This window comes from Epinephelus fuscoguttatus, linkage group LG4, assembly GCF_011397635.1.
Source record: "Epinephelus fuscoguttatus linkage group LG4, E.fuscoguttatus.final_Chr_v1".
NCBI lineage: Eukaryota > Metazoa > Chordata > Actinopteri > Perciformes > Serranidae > Epinephelus > Epinephelus fuscoguttatus.
Genome location: NC_064755.1, coordinates 44,297,388 through 44,319,519, shown reverse-complemented (window position 1 = coordinate 44,319,519; position 22,132 = coordinate 44,297,388). Strand labels below are relative to the sequence as shown.

General features: G+C 44.4%; 3 protein-coding genes across 10 annotated transcripts in view; 1 reads left to right on the top strand and 2 right to left on the bottom strand.

Moving 5' to 3' along the window:
- LOC125887009 (E3 ubiquitin-protein ligase TRIM21-like) overlaps positions 1 to 22,132 on the bottom strand; it is a 403,613-nt gene that overhangs the window by 36,627 nt on the left and 344,854 nt on the right. The window lies entirely within an intron of this gene.
- LOC125887010 (E3 ubiquitin-protein ligase TRIM21-like) overlaps positions 1 to 22,132 on the bottom strand; it is a 400,559-nt gene that overhangs the window by 52,462 nt on the left and 325,965 nt on the right. The window lies entirely within an intron of this gene.
- LOC125887004 (bromodomain-containing protein 1-like) lies at positions 782 to 17,364 on the top strand. 2 transcript variants are annotated; one of them, XM_049573450.1, is made up of 12 exons: positions 782 to 1,090; positions 5,559 to 6,949; positions 7,511 to 7,667; positions 7,750 to 7,878; positions 8,017 to 8,145; positions 8,743 to 9,055; positions 9,285 to 10,052; positions 10,188 to 10,314; positions 10,716 to 10,846; positions 13,477 to 13,571; positions 13,898 to 14,052; positions 15,687 to 17,364. In XM_049573450.1, exons 2-12 carry the CDS (start codon positions 5,577 to 5,579, stop codon positions 15,874 to 15,876), a joined length of 3,567 nt encoding a protein of 1,188 aa, XP_049429407.1. In that variant the 5' UTR covers positions 782 to 1,090; positions 5,559 to 5,576; the 3' UTR covers positions 15,877 to 17,364. The 2 variants fall into 2 exon arrangements, with proteins under 2 accessions (XP_049429407.1, XP_049429408.1); XM_049573451.1 differs by lacking the exon at positions 13,477 to 13,571 and having other exon boundaries at positions 15,687 to 15,852.

The window sequence follows — 22,132 nt, the reverse complement described above, 5'->3', positions numbered from 1 at the left end:
GCACCAGGAGGAACCCAGGGGCCTCTGCATCAGGAGGAACCCAGCGCCCTCTGCATCAGGAGGAACCCAGCGCCCTCTGCACCAGGAGGAACCCAGCGCCCTCTGCATCAGGAGGAACCCAGCGCCCTCTGCACCAGGAGGAACCCAGCGCCCTCTGCACCAGGAGGAACCCAGCGCCCTCTGCACCAGGAGGAACCCAGCGCCCTCTGCACCAGGAGGAACCCAGCGCCCTCTGCATCAGGAGGAACCCAGGGCCCTCTGACAGTGTGGTCACAGTGCCCTCTGGGGGCTCTGCTCCATGCTCTTGAGACTGTGCTGGGAGACACAGCAAACCTTCTTGTGCCATCCTGGAGCAGATGGACTACCTGTGCCACCTGATTGGGCTGCAGGTACGGCCTCATGCTACCAGTAGTGACAAGGACACTAGCAGAAGACCAAACTAGAGAAGAATCAGTCAGGAAGGATAAGGACAGAGCAACTGTCTGTGGACACCACATGTAAAACCATTCCCTTTTTGGGGCTTGTCTTGCTTTTGCCTCTCCATTGCACCTGTTGTCACTTTGATTTGCACCAAAGCAGCTGAAACTGATTCACAATCACTTGTGCTTCCTACATGGACACATTGATATCCCTGAAGTTTAACTGACTTCCTGTTAGACTGTGATTATTAAGCGTCCCCGTCATGTTTTGGGCAGTGTGCTTCAGGCTCTGAGCACTTCCTCCTCCGCTGCTTGTACTGTCGATGCACCCCCCACCCGTTTGTACGCGGTGACGTCATGACGCAAGGACTCACACAACCGCATTGTTGTTGGGGAAGAGAAGCTCGGGCAGCCGCTGAGCTCTGCCGCTTCTAACTGCTAATAAACAGTCCTTATTGATCAGTAATTACCCTGATCAACGTAATAACACTCAGAAACCGGCTCCGTCGCCCTGGATACCTGTCGGTCACTACCAGGTTTGACTCGGTTCAGCGCGAGCCGCGGCCGCCGTTGGATGAGCGGACTGAATGTGGATTTAACTACCGCTTCGCTCCGCAGGCCGCGCCGCCATTGCTGCCGTTTTTACAAGCTGAATTCGTGAAAATACCGAGGTAAGTTCAACCCCACTCTGTCCTCGCCTATTTAATATCAGCTCCCTTCAGTTTGGACCGGTTGAAAGCCAAAACCAGGCGACGCTGCCCTGAGGAAAAGTCACCTTTTCCAATCGAGGCAGTTTCTTGTTGTGTTGGTCGCCATATTTCCTCCCCCCGTCAGTTAGGTGTAATGCTAGCAAGCTAACGTTAGCCCGGTTTGTGGACGGAGTGTCCTAATGTGTTTAACCGGCCACCGGAGAGTCCGCCGTGTGATGGGAACACACCGCCGGGTCGTCTTTTGTTGTATCAGACCCGTGTTTGGTAAATCACGTCAAAGCTGGGTCGATTAATAACACAAACCGACGTTGTGGTTCGGTTAAGTGAAGCTAACGGTAGTTGGTGGCTAACGTTAGCAGACACCGTTCAACAGAGAGAACCCGACCGAGCTGCAGCTGCTGTCGGCCAGCGATACCCAACAACAAGCAGCTCTCAGCGGCTTCAGCCAGGCCAGCTGAGCCCACCGTAGGCTGGCTGTGGTCGGTGTGGAGGTGTGCTGCTCACCGTACATTGTTTCATTCATCCAGTGAACGTTTTCTCAGTCGGTCTGTTTCCGCCCCCTTTACTGGAACTCCATTCAGCAGCCAACTGAAAACAGGATCTCATGAATGAAAGCTGCACAAACAGACACCGGAGCTTCACTTAAAGCTGCGAGCTGAACTGCAGGTTACAGCTGGAGTCGCATTTTGTTGTCGTGTTGGTGGCGCAACAAAGCAGGGTTTGAAACAGCTAAGGAATACGAACACTTGATTGTTGACGATGTGAAACATTTCCTTTGTTTTCACCATAACACACATAAAGACACATAAAACTGTGCATTCACCACATCCCATAAGAAAACACACACACAAGACAACATAAAGCCATAAAAGTGGAATTACAAAACCTTATAGTTTTGGCAGTACACATTAATGAAAAATAAAACTCACAACATACAAGTCAGTACACACAATATGTAAGTGTCCATGAAATGAAATGGACCTACTGTGCAAAGAGCTGCAGCAAAGTATCAGGAGCATCACCCTGTGTCATTGTCCTATGTGTGGATCCTAGCTTTATATATTACCTTAACATCACTATTAAGCAGGATTTATACTTGTGCAGCAGACCCTACGCCCTAGCCCGTGTCATTCTGCAGTCACACCTCCAAAACACTAGTCATCAGCAGGGTTTCTGTGAAGTGCTGTAAGGTATGGTGACTCAAAACACACATTAAACACACATTAAACATGGCTTAATAGAGACAATTTCAAACACAAGTACACAGGTCAGCTTCACTATAACTCACATCATTCACAGACAAACACTTGTCTTTATCTGGACACATTTTCCCCACAAATACAACATGCTAATGTTATTAGCACAAGTCTATGGCATTTTACATTGTATAAATTAGCTTAGTGGTTAGCAAACGTTTCCTCTCCTCACATGAAGCCAGGGACAACAGCAACATTTAACAAAGGTTATGTTACAAAATTCGGCTCCATTACAACTCACAAGGTTCACTGACTTCACAACTGTCTTATACTAAACACGTTTTCCAAACAAATACAACATGCTAACGGTATTAGCACAAGCCTGTGGCGTTTTACATTGTATATATTAGCCTAGCAACAAGCAGAGATTTCCTCTGCTCATATGAAGCCAGGATAAATCACACAAGACTTAAAATTTTGTGGAGGCTTTATTATCTACACAGTTAATTGTTTCTTATCTGTGAAATTAAAGTAAATAAACGTTTTGTTTCCACTGAGGGAAATAGTTTCATTTACAAAAATAGACAGGAAGTCTGCGTCGCCACGAAATGTAGTAGTTACATTTCCGGGGAGGTGCACGTCAGGCTACAGCGTGAGTTATGGAGAAGGCTCTACATTGACGCAGAGCTTACGCTATACCAATGGCGTAGATTCAACACAGAAGTATAAATTCTGCTTTAGGGATGCAGGATAATATTGGCATGTCATTGGTATTGCCCGATATTGGCTTTAAAATGAACTATCAGAATTGAGCAACATGCTTTTTCTTAATTAGCTTCCTTATGATTTTGGAGGCCTTGTTCACAATTCTCTGCAGCTTGTTTCTCCTCTCGACGTGCACACATCTTGTTTACAGTTGCTCTCAACTAGAGCTGCAACAATCAGTCAATGAGCTAACTGATTATTCGTTCTATAGAAAATTAATTGGCAGCTATTTTGATAATCAAATAATCATGTAAGTTGTTTTCAGGCAAAACTGCCAAAATGTGACACTAACAGGTTCTTAAATTTCAGGATTTGCTACTTTCCTTGGTCTTATATTACAGTAAATTTAATATTTTGGGGTCTAAAATGTTGGTTAGACAAGTCAAAACATTTAAAGTAATGTCAGGTACCAGGTCTGTTTAACAGGCCTTTGAAAAAGCTGCTTTCTAAGTTTTCATTGACCAGTCAATTGAGAAAATAATCAGATTAATTGGTAATAAACATAAATGTTAGATTCACTCTACTCTCAATATTGTTGTACACAGTTCAGAGAAAATACTGTAACATTACAGGAGGATACAGTCAGTGCTTTGAGATATACTCAGATCTTTAACTTAAAGGCAGAACACCAGCTAATTTAAGAATTCCAACAATTTCTTTTCATTGTCTTGTAAAGATCCCTGAATATTTGTGAACATGATCTGTCCTCTCTCAAAACCAGAAACCAGAGAAGAAAGTCTCAAACTTGTGATATCACAGGGTTTAAAGTCGGGAGCTGCCCCATAGACAATAAATGGGCGACTGATTTGGTGGACCCACAGTATATGTGTTTTCTTTTTAACACCCAAATGGATTTGAGGGAGAGTTAATCATGTTTCCTCATATTTTTGGTGTGTCTTTGACCACAGTAATAATGTATACATTTTGAAAATGGGCGTAGTTCCCCTACAATTAAAAGTAGCATTACCACCGTGCTAAACAGTCATTCAAGTAATAGTCCTGCAAAAGCACGTAAACATCAGCTTCAAAATATACCCTAAATACCAAACGTTACAGTTCCCATTATGCAGAATGCCCTATGGTTTTCATTAGCTGTCAGTGTACTCAAACACAGTACAGATAACACATGTACAAGAGGATACAGATACAGAAATACAGCTAACCAAAGATGAGCAAGACATAAACGAGAGCAGGCAAGAGCCGGAAAACAAACACAGTAGTTAAGACTAATGATTTTGGCATGAAAGATCAGGGTTTGAGTCCCAGTCAGGATGGGGCAACACATATCCAGTGTGGACCCTTAGGCAAGTTCTTAACACTGCCATCCTACCTCAGGGTAAGTGAAACCTTAAATGCAAGAGTCATTCCAGCTCAGACGTCGTCACAATTAATCTGCTTATTGTTTTTGCTCTACATAAAGCCACTTCTGTTTGTAGAGCTGAAACAATCAACAGATTCATTAAAAAGTCTGTTGACAAAAAAATAATTGGCAGCTATAATGATAATTGAAGCAAGTCAAATTTTAAGCAAAAAAAGCCAAACATTGGATATTTCAAGCTTCTGAAATTTGAAGATTTTGATTTTAATGAGGCAACACTGAAACGTTATTGATGTTTAATACCATGACTGACCATGACCTACATGGTCAGGTATGGAATGACCTATATAGAGGTGCTGTTGGCGAACTGGCTTAACTTGCATTATAGTGGAATATATTGATTATATATTTTTAATGGTTTTGTTTGTTGTTTAACGGTGGGTATGGAACCTCAAAACCTTTTTGAATACTGACTGAAATTTGTCTTTAGCGTTTAGTTTTGAAAAATATCAAGTATCGAGAGCTTGGTCCCACCTTGAGTCTTAAAACCAGGAGTTTGTGATTTAAATAAGGAAACTCTTAACTTCACACCATATGATATTTAGCCAAGCTTAACAATAAACATGTTTACAACCCACAAACGAAAGTATTGAAAATAGTTTCAGTATCAGTTCTGAAAATCTGGTATCACAGTGGCACAAATATCAAACATTTTCAAACACTACCCAGCCTCAGTGCAGTCAGGTTATTTCTATAATCAGAGTCAGGTATGAGACTTAGTTGTACCATGTGAGACGATATTATAGCATTAAAAATAAAGGTATAGTTGGATAGACCTGCAGAACATATTAAACACTGGAACTAAAATGTTTCACGCACAGATAGAAAGTTGGGTATTTTCATGTTTCTGGTGGTCTGTGATTGAACCCTGGAGGAGGTGATGACGTACTTGTGTAAACACATTAACTGCCCATCATTGTTCCTGCGGTGCCTCATTGAGGGTTAAGGCTGTTAATCATTACTGCACACACTGCTCTGTGTGCTGGCTGTTGATTCACAGAGTTAATGACATGAAAAATTGTATTTGTTGCTGCTTCAGTGTCACACAAATGAGTCATTAACAACGTTGTTTGATTTGTCTGGTTTTCAGGGTCTGTACAGCTTCAAGATGAAGAAGAAAAGTCGACATCACCGACCTGCGGCGCTGAAGAGGGATTCGTCTCCCATCAAGCCTTCGCCCAACCGGGAGACGCTGACGTATGCACAGGCTCAGCGGATAGTGGAGCTGGAGGTGGACGGCCGCGTGCACCGGCTCAGCATCTACGACAAGCTGGATGTTATCACTGATGACGACCCCACGGCGCAGGAGATTATGGAGTGCAACAGCAACAAGGAGAACAATGAGAAGCCCCAGCAGGTCCTGGTGCGTTCTGTGCGCCTCAAAAACAACCAGCAGAAGAAGAATGCGGCGCTCATGGCCTCACATGGCAGCAGCGGCACACACGGCAGTACCGGCGGCCTGTTGGAGCCAAAGGTTAGAACGGTTGAATACAACTTGCCGGTGGTGCCGAAGAGGCCGGTGGCGTATTACAAATACACAGAGAGGACGGCAGAGGAGCTGGACGAGGAGGTGGAGTACGACATGGATGAGGAGGACTACGCCTGGCTGGAGCTCATCAATGAGAAGAGGAAGAGCGAGGGCGTCAGCCAGGTGTCGCACAACCTGTTTGAGTTCCTCATGGACCGCTTTGAGAAGGAGTCGTACTCAGCCACGCAGGGTCAGAGCGACCTGCAGTCATTGGTGGATGAGGACGCCGTCTGTTGCATCTGCATGGATGGAGACGGAGCCGACAGTAATGTCATCCTCTTCTGCGACTCTTGCAACATCGCTGTGCATCAGGAGTGCTACGGCGTGCCGTACATCCCGGAGGGCCAATGGCTATGCCGCCACTGCCTGCAGTGTCCGTCGCGTCCCGCTCAGTGTGTCTTCTGCCCCAACAGAGGCGGAGCCCTGAAGAAGACTGACGATGACCGCTGGGGGCATGTAGCATGTGCTCTGTGGGTGCCTGAGGTCGGCTTTTCTGACACGGTTTTCATTGAGCCCATTGACGGCGTCCGCAATATCCCACCTGCCCGCTGGAAGCTCACCTGCTATCTGTGTAAAGAGAAGGGCGCAGGAGCGTGCATCCAGTGTGACAAGATCAACTGTTACACCGCCTTCCACGTCAGCTGCGCCCAGAAGGCCGGCCTCTACATGAAGATGGAGCCCGTCAAAGAGGTGACGGCGTCCGGCGCCACCACCTTCTCTGTGAAAAAGACCGCCTTCTGCTGCAGCCACACGCCTGAAGGCTGTGACCGCCGGCCGCTCAACATCTACGAGGAGCCGCATCCGAAAAACGGAGCCTGCCACAAGAGGGCCGAAAAGAGGGGGAAGTCCAGGGCCAAGGGCTGGCACAAGAAGAAGAGTAAGAGAGGCGAGCCCGAACCACAGCCAGAGCCTGAGACCCCCACCAACTCTGGACCCAGTATCACCGCTTCAAGGTAGGCAGGCAAACAGGACTCCCAGAATGCATCACTCACATTAATTATTAGCCGATACTCAGTTGACTCAAGTCTGTTTTCTCTCTCAGTTTAACTTCAGCTGAATAAACTTTCTGACTGGTCTTCACAGGTCCCCTCCGTAATCATTTAGACCCAACTCCAGATCCACATTTTTTAAATTATTTTTTTTAAATGAATTTATGTATGGTATGTTCATTAAGTAGAGTCTAGGTAAGAGAACCTTGACAGTTGAATAACTTTACATTAATAAGTTGCAGTTAAGGTTAATTCTGGTTTATTAGAGCTTGGGTCTCATTTGTGTTCCATCAGTCGTAATGACATCATACTCACCAAGTTAACGTCTGTAACACGGTCTGATGGATCAGGAAACACAAGCAGTCAGATGATCAGAGATTTAACTGATTACTACCTGTTACAGACACAAAGACACAGAAAAAAACCACAAAGCTTGTTAGATAGAAGGTTGTGTTTCTGCTCAGGTTTGAAAGAAATGATGATTATTTTTTGATTAATACCTCCTTTGGTTTCTCTGTGCATCAGCTTTGACACCATCCTGAACCAGGTGGCAGTTCAGAGGAAGCGTGCGTTCGTTGAGCGGGTGCTGAGCTACTGGGTGCAGAAGAGGCAGTCGAGGAATAACGTGCCGCTGATCCGCCGGCTGCAGGCCAACCCTCAGCCGCCCAAAGTCAAGCAAAAGGTCAGAGCTGCTGACGCTCAGAGCAGAGAGTTATCTTTTAATTTCATTCTTGGCGCTGAATTGAAATTTGTGATTTTTGCAGGACCGCATGGAGACGAACCAGGCGCTGAAGGAGCAGCTGAAGGAGTGGCACCGCCTCCGCCATGACCTGGAGCGAGCTCGCCTGCTCCTGGAGCTCATCAGGAAGAGGGAGAAGCTGAAGAGAGAGGAGGTAGGAGAGTCACACCATAAACACTTACTGCAAAACAGCACACACCAACCTGTCTGTTATATCTGATGCTGTTTACATGTATTGAAACTTTGGGTTAGTGTCAGCACAGAGTTGTCTGACTGTGTGTTCTCTCATCAGATGAAGCTGCAGCAGTCGGTGCTGGAGGTCCAGCTGACCCCCTTCAACATCCTGCTGAGAGCCGTGCTCAGTCAGCTGCAGGAGAAGGACCAGTACAGTATCTTCGCTCAGCCCGTCTGTGTCAAAGAGGTCAGCAACCATATTTCACTCTGTTGAACAATCTGCTTCCCTGTCCATCAATAACTCAGTGAAGCTGCTGTGGTCCCGTAACGGTCGGCTTGTTCCAGTACTAACTACTAACTAAATCTAGGTTTGAATACCAGAAAATTACTTAATCGACCAAAATGTTTAGGAAACGTTTTAAATATGGAACAAATGTTAACATTTAATTTGACTGTCAGAACTGTTGCCTGGACACATCACTTCCTGCATGTGTTTTAATGTGAAGGCAGGGGTAGACCTTTATTTTGAAACAGCCAAATAAAGTGCTGACAGTGCTAGCTGTAATGAAAGTAGAGTAGAACAGTTAATTAGTTGTCAACTACGAAATTAATTGACAGTTTGATTATTGGTTAAAAAATAATCCGATTTCCAAGACACAACATTTGAAGACGTCATCTAGGGCTCCGGGAAACATTGATCGACACTTTTCACCATTTTCTGGCATTTTCTCAACTAAACAACTAATTTATTAATCGACAGCGTAAATAATCGTTAGTTGCAGCCCTAAATAAAAGTGAATCAGAAAACCTGAGGCCTCAAACGTGTTCTCTCTGTCTCCTGCAGGTTCCAGACTACCTGGACCACATCAAGAACCCCATGGACTTCTCCACCATGAGGAAACGCATCGACGCTCATGACTACAGGAGCCTGGAGGAGTTCGAGGCAGACTTCAACCTCATCATCTTCAACTGCATGAAGTACAACGCCAAGGACACGTTTTTCTACAGGGCAGGTCAGCGGATGCAGGACCACGGAGGAGCCATCCTCCGCAGGGCCCGAAGGGAGGCTGAGAGAATTGGCTTTGACTTCCCCGGTGGGATTCATCTGCCCGAAGCCCCGAAACTGGAGCCGCCGCCGCCCTTCACCTGGGAGGAAGGTAAGTCGACAGAAAGTCTATCAGTGTTTGTGTCACACATTGTCAACTGAATCTCTGTGTTTGGATATTTGGATGGTCGAGTTATTTTACGCCCCCACCCTGAGGCTTGTTGTCGTCCCTCCACCATATTTGTAGTCCTCTTTTTAACCTAACTAGATCATCTGCAGAAGTGCTAGAGTGATGTTATGGAGATAATACTGATGATGTCATGTGATCATCTGTCTCTCAGTGGACCGGCTGCTGACCCCCACCTATCGCCGGCTGACCCCACCGGAGGATCAGCTGAAGGAGCTGCTGGAGAAGCTGGACCTGAGCACGGCCATGAAGCACAGCCCGTCCCGCAGCAAGAGGCTCAAACTGCTCAAGAAGACCATCATGGAGGTTCGGAGCGAGATTAGCCTGAAGAAGTCCCTCCAAACGCAGCCGCCTGTGGCGACTGAGCCCAGCCCGACCCCTGCAGAGTCAGAGGAGATAGCACTACCTGAACCCCCAGCAGAGCCCTGCACACCACAGGAGGAGAAGCCTTTACCCCCACCAACGTTAGAGTTGTTAACCTCACTGACGCAGCTCGAAACCTCGCACGGCGACTCAGAGCCGCCCCCTCTGAAAGCCGTCAAATCCAGCACGGACCATACTCCCATGGAGCTCGATGGCGACACTGACACATCTACCTCAGCGCCCACAGACGCACCCAACGGGCACCTCCCAGACCCCCTGCTCCCCAACGGCGACCTCCACACAGAAGCCTCTGGCACCTGCAACCGACGAAATAGCGTCCTCTTCCGCAAGTCCAAGAGCACCAGCCCCCAGAAACCACTCAAGACCAAGACCCAAGAGGCACCGGCTGTGACGCTGCCACCCCTTGGCACCAAAACCTTCCTGTCAGTGGTGATTCCTCGACTGGAGACACTGCTCCTGCCGAAGAAGAGAAGACGCAGCAGCAGCGCTGACGGTGAGGATGATGATGAGGAGTCGCCGATAAAACGCCTCGGTACAGGTACTGTCTGTCATGTTTCAAAATCACAGCAGAAAAAACCCCATAAACTTTGATGTTTAAGTACTTTATGGTGGTTAAGGTTAAGTACTATAACCCTACACTACGCTGTGACATGTTTCCTGTGGCGTTCTTCAGGAATAGCGAACGGTTTTGTGGTGGAGGAGGAAGAAATCTCACCTTCTCCCCGCCTGCTGGAGCCTCGCCGCCGCTGTGCCTCTGAGTCGAGCATCTCCTCCAGTGGAAGCGTCCTCTGCAGCACGAGGTGAGTTCAGGAGGAAACACCCAGAGTCATGCTGTCGACTGATAATACAAAGTTCAGTTCATTCCAGACTTTGAATTTATTTGAATAGTTTTTAGTTTATCATATCTGTCAACAGTGGTTACGTACCACTGACCCAGTTAATAGCTGAGGTCTGATCTGGGTTCACAGTGACATGATGGAGAAAACTGTGTAAAGAAGTTGGAGGAAAAAATAATTCCTCATGAATATGTTGCTCTAGACTGGAAGGTCTTTACCTGTGATTTGGACCCTGATTTTTTTATTTGATTGATTTGTTTGTAACGATGGCAGCAACACAACGCAGAGCCTTCCATTTTGATTTTGAAATTCCTCTGCAGCCAGTGTGGTTAAAGACGCCCCGCCTTTCCTCTTGTCTCTTTCAGCACCGTCATTGTGTCGAAAAGCGGTAAAGGACGGCTGCCGGCGGCTCGACGGAGCACCGTGGACGACAAAAGCACTCTGATGACCTGCATCGAGAACGGAGAGTTCACCAAAGCTGCCAAGATCTCTTCAGGTGAGCAAAGCGACGTCCGTGTGCTCAGATCTGATGAATGTGCATGAAACGGCATGGCACGCTTTGATTGGTCAGCTCTTCTCTCTGTCTACTGATTTACTAAACTTAATAAAAACTATGTTATTATACTAATACTGTTTATGAGCAAGCATACATTGTTTTATTTATTCCTTCCTTCCCATACTGCTGTTCCACCCGTGTCACCCAAAGAGCAGTGAAGTAAAAAATAAAATCTTAAATCAGCAGCTCCTCCCACCTCACTGCTTCTCAATCTGAGGTCCAGGGGCCTCCGAGCTCCTCGATGAAGTCAGCAGAGACTCAAAGCTGCAGGTGTCAGCCGTGAAGGAAGTGATAAATGAACAAAGAGTCCAGAAACAGGAAACCTGTGATGGACAAGGTGGAAGTGAAGTCCGTTATTTTCTGTGCGTGTGTGTGTGTTCAGTGAATTATAGACTCATGTCACGGCCTCTCAACAAACAGTATCCAGACCATTTGTCTTTCAGATGAAGTGGCAGTTTAAGTTAAAACCATATTCATACTAAAATCTGACTGGTGCACAGCTGGTCTCTTTAAACAGCCTCATCTGCTGGAACCTTAAAATACAAAATACATGGCATCAGAACTCATGACGATTGAAATAACCTGCTGAATCTGACACGCTTTAGTCCTCAGGAGCTCCTGAAACCAAACACTGAAGATACACTGTTACATTTAGAAGCTTAAATTATTGATACATGAATGAAAGTTTAACAAATCCTGACATTTATTTATTTATTTATTTATTTATTTAGAGAACAGTGCACATTAATGAACATTGCTATAAATGTGCTGGTGTTAGCCAAAGGCTAATTTTCAACTGTAGTCCTCCGGCATGATGTTAAAAAGACCTCAGGCCATTAAAAAACACAAAAACAGGGACACATAAGTCATAATATGTAAAACAAATAACAAACAGATAGATAATAACAAACAGACAACATGAATGTGATGTGATCCACAAGAGAGACGACGTCTCACTCTGTTGGATTTATTGCAACTACATAAACACTCGGTTCAGTTTGGTTACTTACTGAATTAACTAATTAGCGACAGCTGACGATCTGCTGTCGCCGATCATTTTAAACAAGTGAAAGCGACAAATGAGAAGCTGCTAGTTGAACGTTTTGGACACTGATCTATACTGAGATATATTAAGAAGAGAGGGAGTTTTACTGAATCTCTCTCTGTCTAATCTTTTCACACACTCTAATTTTCCCATAAGCACTGAAAGATTCGCACTGTCATTAAAGAGTAACGAAACCCAAATCTAAACTTTTAAATTATTTAATCATGCGGCTCTTCATGGAATGAATTGTTTTGTGTGGGTTTTGAGATTTAAAAAAAAATTATCCACCGATTCACAGATGTTCTGTCCCGATGTAAGTGAATGGATAAAAGTATTTTTGGGCTGCAGCACATCACAAGACGTACTCAGGAGTTGTTATTTCACTGTTTCACTAGGAAAACTGGCTTCAAGGCCTGCTGCACTTTCTGGGGGCCTGGGACAGGGCTGGGAGGGGGTATGAAATGCCTGGCCACTCCTCAGTGGCTGAAAAATAAGATTGCAGTAGCCAGGTTTCAACCAGTAGAAAGCAGTTGCATATTTATAATGCAGTATGTAGAATTCAAATATTTTGCGCTCTAATGTCAAGAAGTAAATCAGGGATCCATGATAACATCAGCACGTCATCCTTATCGGCCGATAAGGCCATTTAAAATGAACTGAATCGGCCAACACGCTTTTTCTTACTTCACACAATGACGGAATATTACAGACATGAAAAGTTGTATTTCATGTCTCCATCTGCTGGCGGGCCATCATGATAAGAGTATGCATGAATAATATGATGTTAATTTCACCTTAGAAGAGACTTGATGATATCGGTATCAGGTATCAGCCAAATGAGTTGTTCTATATCGGCATACCTGACATCAGCATAAAGCCCAGTATCATGCATCCCCATACTGAATATCCAAAACTGAAACTGAAGAAAGTGGTTTGGGGTTTAGTTACTCTTTAAGTGGAGCCGCTCTGCAACACCAGCAGAGTGATGTTAACCAGCCAGCTTTACGTTAAGAAATACAGTCCATTACATTACGCTCTTAGTACTCTGCCAGTAGCCGAGTGGTTACAGCACATGCAACGTAACCGTGATGTTGAGGGTTCAGTTCCAGCCTGAGGAGCGTTGGTGCATGTCATACCTCTCTGTCTGCTGAGTCTGCCTCTCCTCTGTCATCTCTCAAATAACAACCAAAAATGCAAAAAAAAATAATCTGCAAGAATCTGGAAGAAAAATCAATAAAAATATTCTCTGAGGATCAGTCAGGACATTTTCACTTTTACATTTTGTTCTCAGCATAAACAACTCTGTAAACCCTGCATCAGTCTGAATAGCCTTAAATCTATTTATGACTCATCAGGAATCTCTTCAAGTGTTTTTTTAAAGGTGATCTTTAAAAAACGTGTGTGAGTGTTTGAGAGTGCGTGTGTGTGTGTGTGTGTGTGTGTCCTTGGTTGTGTGTTCAGACTGCTTGTGCTCTGTGTCTGTTGCATTGAATACTTCATAACTTGCTTATCGTTGTTCCTGTAGAGGTGTGGAAGCCCTCCGCCGCTTCTCCATTTGTTCTGGAGCCTCTTAAACTAGTTTGGGCTAAATGTAGTGGATATCCCTCCTACCCCGCCCTGGTGAGTGCGTGTTGGTCCCCTCTGTGTCTCATTACCCATCTGCCCCTCTGCCATCGTGCGTGCTGTAGCTCGTGATTTGTGCTCACGGCCATGCGGGAGCTTCCGGCTGGCCGATCATGGACTGCTTGGTGTGTGTGGAGTCGGCCGCTTCGCTCAGAGCGTTTCCGGCTCGACTCAGCCTTGCATGCTTGTGTCTCTGACTGCGGGCTTCTTCTGTGCGGCTGCCAGGAATTACTCCACACTGTTACTGTGAGGAGGCAGCTTCACTCAGTCTCCATCTCGCTCTGTTTTTTTTTTTTTCTTCTTCTTTTCCCCGGCCATCACAGATCATGGACCCCAAAGCGCGGAAGACGGGGTGTCAGCACAACGGGGTGGAGCTTCCCCAGCCGCCGCCGGACGTTCTCAGAGCCGGAGAGCGGATGCAGTTCAGGTCCGCAGAGAAACTCTTCCTCGTCCACTTCTTCGACAGCAAGCGCAGCTGGTGAGCAACTCACCGACTGTTAACTGTTTATCGGTTAATCTTCAAGAATATTTTTGCCCAGTAAGGCATGTTTGTCAATAGATTAATATTGCAACTACTCAGTTTTCTGCACTGCGCACCACCTGGGTCTGATGGGAGCTAGCTAGCGGCGCCATTCATTCGGCAGGTACTGCTAGTAATGCCGTCCTAACCCAACGGTGTTGCTTTGGAAACACTGTGCCCATCCCCTTGTCTCTTCCCAGGTCGCCCCAATGATTACATGGCTTCATTCTGAGCTGCAAACCCCTTTAGCATTGTTAACTCTGTTAGCACTGTTAGCTGTGTCAGCTAGGCTAGTGGTGAAATTGTAGTTAACAATGCTAAAGGGGGTTTTGTGGCTCAAAATAAAGCCATGTACTTAGTGGGGCGATCTGGAGGGAGACCAGAGGGTGGCCACTGTGATTCCGCAGCAAGGCATTACCAGCTGTAATTGTGAACAAGCAGCCGAGGTAGTGTGTCAGCAAAGCCAACAGAAAATAAAATAAAAGACAAAACATTTATATCACAAAACATTAAAATCACCACCTCTAAATGGACAGTGCTTTGAAATGCAGCACAAAAGCTCAGAGTCAGTCGAGCACCGGACTAAAAGGAAAGACCTCTTGAATTTTGTGTCATCTGTTGTTGTTTTTTGTTTGATTTTTTTTTTTTTTTTTTTTTTTTTTTTAATAAAAATGAAGTGGTTAGTAAGTGGTTAATGGGCGTCAGGCTATTTAGACCAAAATTACCGAAACTGACGTCGTTAAAAGCCTGGCAGCTGCATTTTGGAGACATTTTATTTAACAAAGACAACAGCTGGGGATGAATGGATGAATCCTGCTTTTACATCTCTGACTTTAACTTTGTTTTATGGTGCTCTCAGCCCTAGAGTGGTCTCCTCTGGTCTGAATCAGGGACTCATGTTGTTCCAAAGTTGTATAATTGCCTAGAGTTGGTTGGTGTTCTCACGGCAGCATTTACAAGAGGACCAGATCAAATGCCTTGTGTGAGAAAGCTGCTCTTGATTGGTCAGAATTTCCATGTGGGAAAAATCCAGGAAGTAAAGCAAACGTTGAAGAAGAGTACACTTGCAAGATAAATGTGACACTTTCTAATGTCACAATGGAGGGACAACTACGCAGGTTGATTTTAGCGCTGCTCATCGTGGACTATATTGCTGTCATTGTTCATTTTAGTCAAAGCATACAGTTTGAAAACGAGGCAAACGCGGCTCCAACTAGAAAACAATGTTTTGATGCATTGGATGTGCTGAATGTGCATATTAAGGCAGTACAGGAGGAGGTGCACATTAATAATCCTCCAGGACTGTAACATGCTCATGTTTAACCCAAACAATGTGTCATGTGACTGCAGTTGCTTCACATCCAGGTCGCAACACCTTCTCACCACAAACCAACCGCACCAGAGACCAAAAACGTTGTAGTAAAAGATGCTAATCTGTACTGTGGGTCAGTTAAAAATGTAGCAAACTGAGGACCAGGTAACATCAACGTCATATTCGTCAGGAACGTAAACTGTGAGGTCATTGATGTCATCAAGAAGCAGCTTTCTCTCCATCTGGTTCCACCCTGACCTCTCGTCTCCTCTCTCCTCAGGCAATGGCTTCCTAGATCCAAGATGGCTCCCTTCGGGGTCAACCAGACGCTCGACAAAATCAAGCTGACGGAGGCTCGCTCCTCCTGCATCCGAAAAGCTGTGCAGCTCGCCTTTGACCGAGCCATGAACCACCTGAACCGTGTGAGCGGCAAGCTGGAGCCGAGCGCCGGCCTCGCCGCCACGGACTGAACCTCCTCCTCCTTCTTCTCCTCTTCCTCCCACCACCTCTCCCATCGTCCATCTCTCCTCTTTCAGCTTTTTGTTTTGAACACCGTCATCACAGCAGAAATGCACAGTTTCTGCCTCATACGCACAACAACAAACACACACACTCATTGTCATGTTTACCAATTCCTGCAAACTGGAACCGAATCGTTTTCACGTCTCCCCGCACATCTGCCCCCGCCCCCACCCCGTCCGAATACTGTAGCTTGTGACGGCCATCTAGTTTTGTCAAAGAGCTATGCAACGAAGACGACTCGGTTAGCGGGTGCAAAAAGTTGAACGAGAAAAAAAAACAAGTCAAACCTGGGCTGTGAGGACTGAAAAATCACGGGTCTAAACCTGTTGAATGTGTCAGATTTGACCTCTGACCTCCTTAAATGTGCTGCAAGACTGCTGCAACAATCTCACTGCCATGAAAATGTCCATCAGTGTGTGTGTGTGTGTGACTGCAGCAGCTCCTGTAAATATCCTGTACAAGGCCTGACACTAATTTATTCACTCCCTCAGTTTGTTTTGGTACATTTGGTGTTCAGATATTTATACAGTCGGAGGTGACGATCCACTGACGGTGTCGGTGTTTCTGCTGGTGCTATCTCTACATAGAGAAAAAAACAAACATGCATACTGTAATGAACATGATTTCAGCTCCTTTTTTTTTTACGGTTTTTGTAAGTTATTGAGTTCTCAAGCTTCAAGTTCTCTCGTCTTTGGCATTAACTTTTTGTGTGTGTTTGCATCTTTTTTTTTTTTTACCTGAATGTTTTTACTGGACTACTTTTTTTTTGTTTGTACATATTTATATAAAATCTATATAGATGCTCTCAAAGTTTAAAATGCCTGAAGTGCATCATTCACACCGAAACCAAAAAAATCTGCTGCCCACACGTTTCCCACTAATGTGTTTGGTTTTTTTAACAGTTTGTTTTTCAGGTTTTCAGCCTTTTTGTTTGTGTGCTGTGATGAGTTCAAAGTCTTCTGTCAAACGTCACAAAATCATCTTTTCCACCTGAACTGAACTACAGTCGGCTGTAGGAGAGAAGAGAATGTGCCTGTACTAATTTATTGTAAAGCAGAAAATGTATATGCATTACTTTATAGAGAGAGTATTGTAAGAAAAATACTACGGGCACACGAGGAGCCAGATGTAGAGGCCCCTCCTCTTCTTTTGTTGTTACGTGAGGTTTTTTTTACTTTTTGGATTGATAGCATTAAATCTGAGAGGTGAGGTGATAGTGTTTGATGTTTTATTTTGGCAGGGTAGCAATGGGTAGACTTCCTGTTTTGTTTGGCCCTTGGATGTGGATGTTGTGTGTAAATAGATTTGGTACTTTAGCTGATTCTCTGGGAAAAACCACAGTTATAGCCAACGGGAGTGGAAACCAGCCGTCAGCAGGCCGGTGGGATTTTTATACTAAAACACTGAAAAATTAAAATATGTTATTGAATCACTGATTTAACGTCTCCTGGTTTTTATTATTGTTTTAATAATAATAATAATAATATTACATTTTATTTATGAAGCGTTCTCAAAGTTGCTTTACAGAAACGGTTAAAACACATCAAAAAACAATTATCAGCAAAAAAACATCGAAGACAAGCAGGAAATAGCAGTGGGAGTGAAAAACAAAGAAAGAAAGAAATGAATAAAAAGTAGCTAAACATTAAAAGCAGAACGGAACAGGTGAGTTTTTAGTAGTGATTTGAATGATGGGAGGTCAGTGCAGTCACAGATGTGTTTTGGGAGGGAGTTCCAGAGGGTGGGTGCAGCGACGGAGAAGGCTCTGTCCCCCCAGGTTTTAATACATTTTATATCTAGATTTGATCTTTTATTTTGTATTAATATTTCATTTTTATTGCCTTTTTGTCCAGTTTCCATTGTATTTAAATATGTATTTATTAATTACTATACTTACTATAGTTACCTTATTCTGTTTTTCAGTGTTAATTATCCTGATTTAATTTCTAAATTCCTAAATTTCATTTCAGGTTTTTGGTCAATTTTCTTTACCTTTATTTTTATCATTCCGGTTAAATTTGAATCCATCTGGTTTCACTTTATTTATTTTTTTATTATTGAAACCTATTTTGGTAATTTTAATAAAACTTTTAAGTTTAGTCAGAATTTAAAGAAACCCTTGTTGAATATAACTATTTTATTTACTTATTTTTTTATCATTATTCCAGTTAATTTTATTCTGCGTTGGTTTAATTTATTTTTATTACATTTATTATTAAAATTCTTTAAAGAAACTATTGTTTAATATAATTATTTTATTTTTCTTTTATTCTTTTTTTTTTATATTATTCTTTCCGTTATCACAGTTAGATTTTATTCCATCTTGGTTTTACTTAATTTTTTAAAAATTTATTTTTTGGTAAATTCAAATTAATTTGACACTTTTATTATAATTATGAAACATTACATGCACAAGCATAATTATGACATACTTCAAAACACATTATGCACTAATAAACTGTACAGAAAGAAGCAAAAGTAAGACTACAATTACAAAAATTCAAACGTAAAGAAACTGCCATTCAGCCACAATGAGATGAACCCACTAAACACTTTTCCATGGAAAAATAAATCTATTAAAATAATATTAATAATAAAATTAAACAGTTCACCCAATTTAAAAAGGTCTTGGTTTCACATGAGGATAATAATAGATAAATGAAAAACTAAACACTAACTGCATCTCAACAGAAGGGCCTCAACAACAGTAAACTGATGACCAACTTACCCTCATATCTAGCTGACCACAGGGTGGCGCTGTTGTTCTGTCTGTGAAACAGCTGACGCTGCAGAAAAGGAGAGCAAACACTGCAGTGTCAGGAGGACAGAACAAATTTCTACTAGATTATGTAAATCAGGTGTTTTCAAAGTCCAACACTGATCCCCCCCCCCCCCCAACAACCAGACACACCTCAGACAATTAGCACCCCAGCTGGTGTGTAAACAGGAAGTATAATGGAGTCATGGAGTCACAACTGCTTTAACCTGTAGTTCTTTACATTTTGGTAAACTGGAACATTAAAGGTTTGCAGAATTAGCAGGTCCTGTTTGCTGTCATGTTTCCTCCCATTCTTCCTGTGTGAAACTGCTCAAGCTGTCAGCTTGTGAGCAGCATATTCCTCAAGTCCAGCCACAAATCCTTGATTGGATTCAGATCTGGACTCCAACTGGGCCGCTGCACCACATCGTAATCATTGTTTAGAAACCAATCCCGTAAGTTTGGCTTTCACGGTGCAGGTTTCTCACAGACTGCTTCAGGTTTTCTTCCAGGATCTTCAATCTTTTGGTGGCATTCATTTTACCCTCACAAGCCTTCAGTGTCTGCTGAGGAGAAGAATCCTTACAGCCTGGTGCTGCCGCCACCACGCTCCATGGGCACTGTGTGTTTATGATGATGATTATGATGATGTTTCCTTTAACGGTGGCTTTCGTCTTTGCTGCTCTGGAATAAGCTGCGACTGTATAGGAGGAGGAGCTCAGATATCCAGGAGGAGAACTACGGCTTCTTCGTGCTTGAATTGAGGCGGTTTAGCAGCCGGTGAGATCTCCTCCTGGACGTCTCCCTTTAGAGATAAATCAACAGCTGTCGTCCGGCACTTGTGTTCTTTTCTTTGTCATGCTTTCTTGTTCTTGTTGTTCACAAAAGAGTCATGACAGGCTTGACATTTAACACAGCAGTGTCGGCCTTTAATGTGACATAAAACATACACGTCAGCAGCATTTCATATACATTAATAAAGGCATTAACACAGCAATAACTGTCACTTACTTTCACGCCGTGTCCTAACTGGATGGGACACCAGCAAACGTCAGTGACAAAATCAGTTTGACTGCATTGTTTTCTACTGGACTGTCCTAACTGTCTGTGAGCAGCACGATGCAGCACGCCGCTTTGAGCTGAACTTTCGTTGAACGCCACATTTCTGTTTTTATTCTGTTGCTCAAGTTGGAAGAGCTGCAATGGACGAAGACCGGCCGATTCACAAGGTTTTATCTACATGAAACCTTTTTTCACTACAAAAACCTAAATAAGTTGGTATCTGTCAGGAAGGAGATTGCCAAGAAGATGATGTGTTTAGTTTTGTGTAGTTTTTCTTTTCCTCCTGGTGCAGAGGACCCTGGGTTCCTCCTGGTGCAGAGGGCCCTGGGTTCCTCCTGGTGCAGAGAGCCCTGTGTTCCTCCTGGTGCAGAGGGCCCTGTGTTCCTGCTGGTGCAGTGGGCCCTGGGTTCCTCCTGGTGCAGAGGACCCTGGGTTCCTGCTGGTGCAGAGGGCCCTGGGTTCCTCCTGGTGCAGAGGGCCCTGTGTTCCTCCTGGTGCAGAGGGCCCTGGGTTCCTCCTGGTGCAGAGGGCCCTGGGTTCCTCCTGGTGCAGAGGGCCCTGGGTTCCTCCTGGTGCAGAGGACCCTGGGTTCCTGCTGGTGCAGAGGGCCCTGGGTTCCTCCTGGTGCAGAGGGCCCTGTGTTCCTCCTGGTGCAGAGGGCCCTGGGTTCCTCCTGGTGCAGTGGGCCCTGGGTTCCTCCTGGTGCAGGACCCGGCCTCGTGTGTCCAGAGTGTGTAGGCAGTTCCTGGATGATGAAAGCATTGATGCCATTGACTGAACCTCTCGTCGCCCTGACCTAAATCCAACTGAGCACCTATGGGACGTTATGTATCAGTGTGTCCACCACAGACTGTCCAGGAGCTCACTTCTTCCCTGATCCAGGTCTGGGAGGAGATCCCCCAGGACACCATCCGCCGACTCATCAGGAGCCCAGACGTTGTCAGGAGTGCGTACAGGCAGGCGGGGGCCGTACACACGACTGAGTCACATTATGAGTTGATGAATTTGGTTTCCAGTGACCGTTGTTACGTCATTTTCTTCTCAAGAAAGTATACAATTTACATCAGTAAAATATGATGTGTGATTTAAGTGATCATCGTGCAGCGAGGCGACATGATGATGCAATATTCCCAACTTAAACAGGCATTGTAAAAGAAGCTATTAACATGGATTCAGCTGCAAACCAGACTGAGAGTGGTTCGACTGAGTGATGAGGAGACGGTAACCTTCCTCACATATCATGTTTTTCTTTGTGCTTTGACAGAAGCTCATTTAATTACATCATCTTGGTGCGTCCTTTTCTCCTGCTGTGGTTTAATGACACCAGACTGGAGATTTACTGCCTACTTATCTCAATGAACCAATTCTTAATACTCACATAACAGGACTGGATAGAAGTGTATAATAATCTGTATTTGAGAAGGTGATTATTGGCTGTGGCGTGTTACCAGTCTCATCAAAAGAGCGTTTGTACAACTTTCATTCATTTAAAATCTGTAGCTGATGTTGGTTCCAGTCGTCTCTGTCTTGTTTCTTGCGAATATCTCTGAATATTTTGCTGATGACTCAACATTTTCTTCTAATTAGCAGGCGATATTTTGGGTGTTGTGAGCTCGCCGTCCAGCTCAGTCACACGCACGCACCCGCACACACGAGCACTGGAGTGCGCGCAGACTCTCTGGGTCTCTGGGGGTTAAAATGTCTTTGAAGTCGGGAGATAATTATCCAAGCATGCAGGGGTAATTAACAGTGTCCAGCTCATAAATAAACACATTTCCTCTGCACACACACCATTAATGAAGCAGACGCCGCTGGAACAGAGTCTGTCTTCTGCAAAAGGAAAAAAAGAAAGGCCAACAAACCCTCCAGAGAAGTCAAGAAGTCGGTTTGGTTAAAAAATAAACTGAAAATATTTAGTACTCAGGTTCAAAACAAGTCAAATTCTGATTATGAAATTTAAGTCAATCTATGAAGCTGCCCAAATCTGAAATCCAGGCACTAAAACTCAAACTTGAACCTTCACCCTGACTGAAATCCAATCAGGCTACGCTCTGTCAGTCACATGATCCAAGAAGAAGTTCAGATGAGTGACTGCAAATTAATTAATCAATAATTAATATCTGTCTCACAGCGGAGTGAATCATCTCTGGGAAAACATGCAGCAGCAGTCCTGAAGAGAATCATGTTTGTACCTCTACATTGTGGGGACACAATGGTCTAAACCTGTTCACACACTCACATTACGGGGACGTCCCTGCAGTGTGGGGACGTACGGCAGGTCCCCACAAGGCAAACTGATAAATTTTAGAATAAGACTCAGTTTTGTGACAGAAACAATCTAATAAATCTGTGCACACCTGCAGCCAGACAGAGAAACAAAACGT

Bases quoted from the DNA above. Each gene is read 5' to 3' on its own strand.
- LOC125887004 (XM_049573450.1), top strand. From the start codon at position 5,577: ATGAAGAAGAAAAGTCGACATCACCGACCTGCGGCGCTGAAGAGGGAT. The intron at 10,053-10,187 runs GTACTGTCTGTC...GGCGTTCTTCAG, and splicing joins GATAAAACGCCTCGGTACAG to GAATAGCGAACGGTTTTGTG. The intron at 10,847-13,476 runs GTGAGCAAAGCG...TTGTTCCTGTAG, and splicing joins AGCTGCCAAGATCTCTTCAG to AGGTGTGGAAGCCCTCCGCC.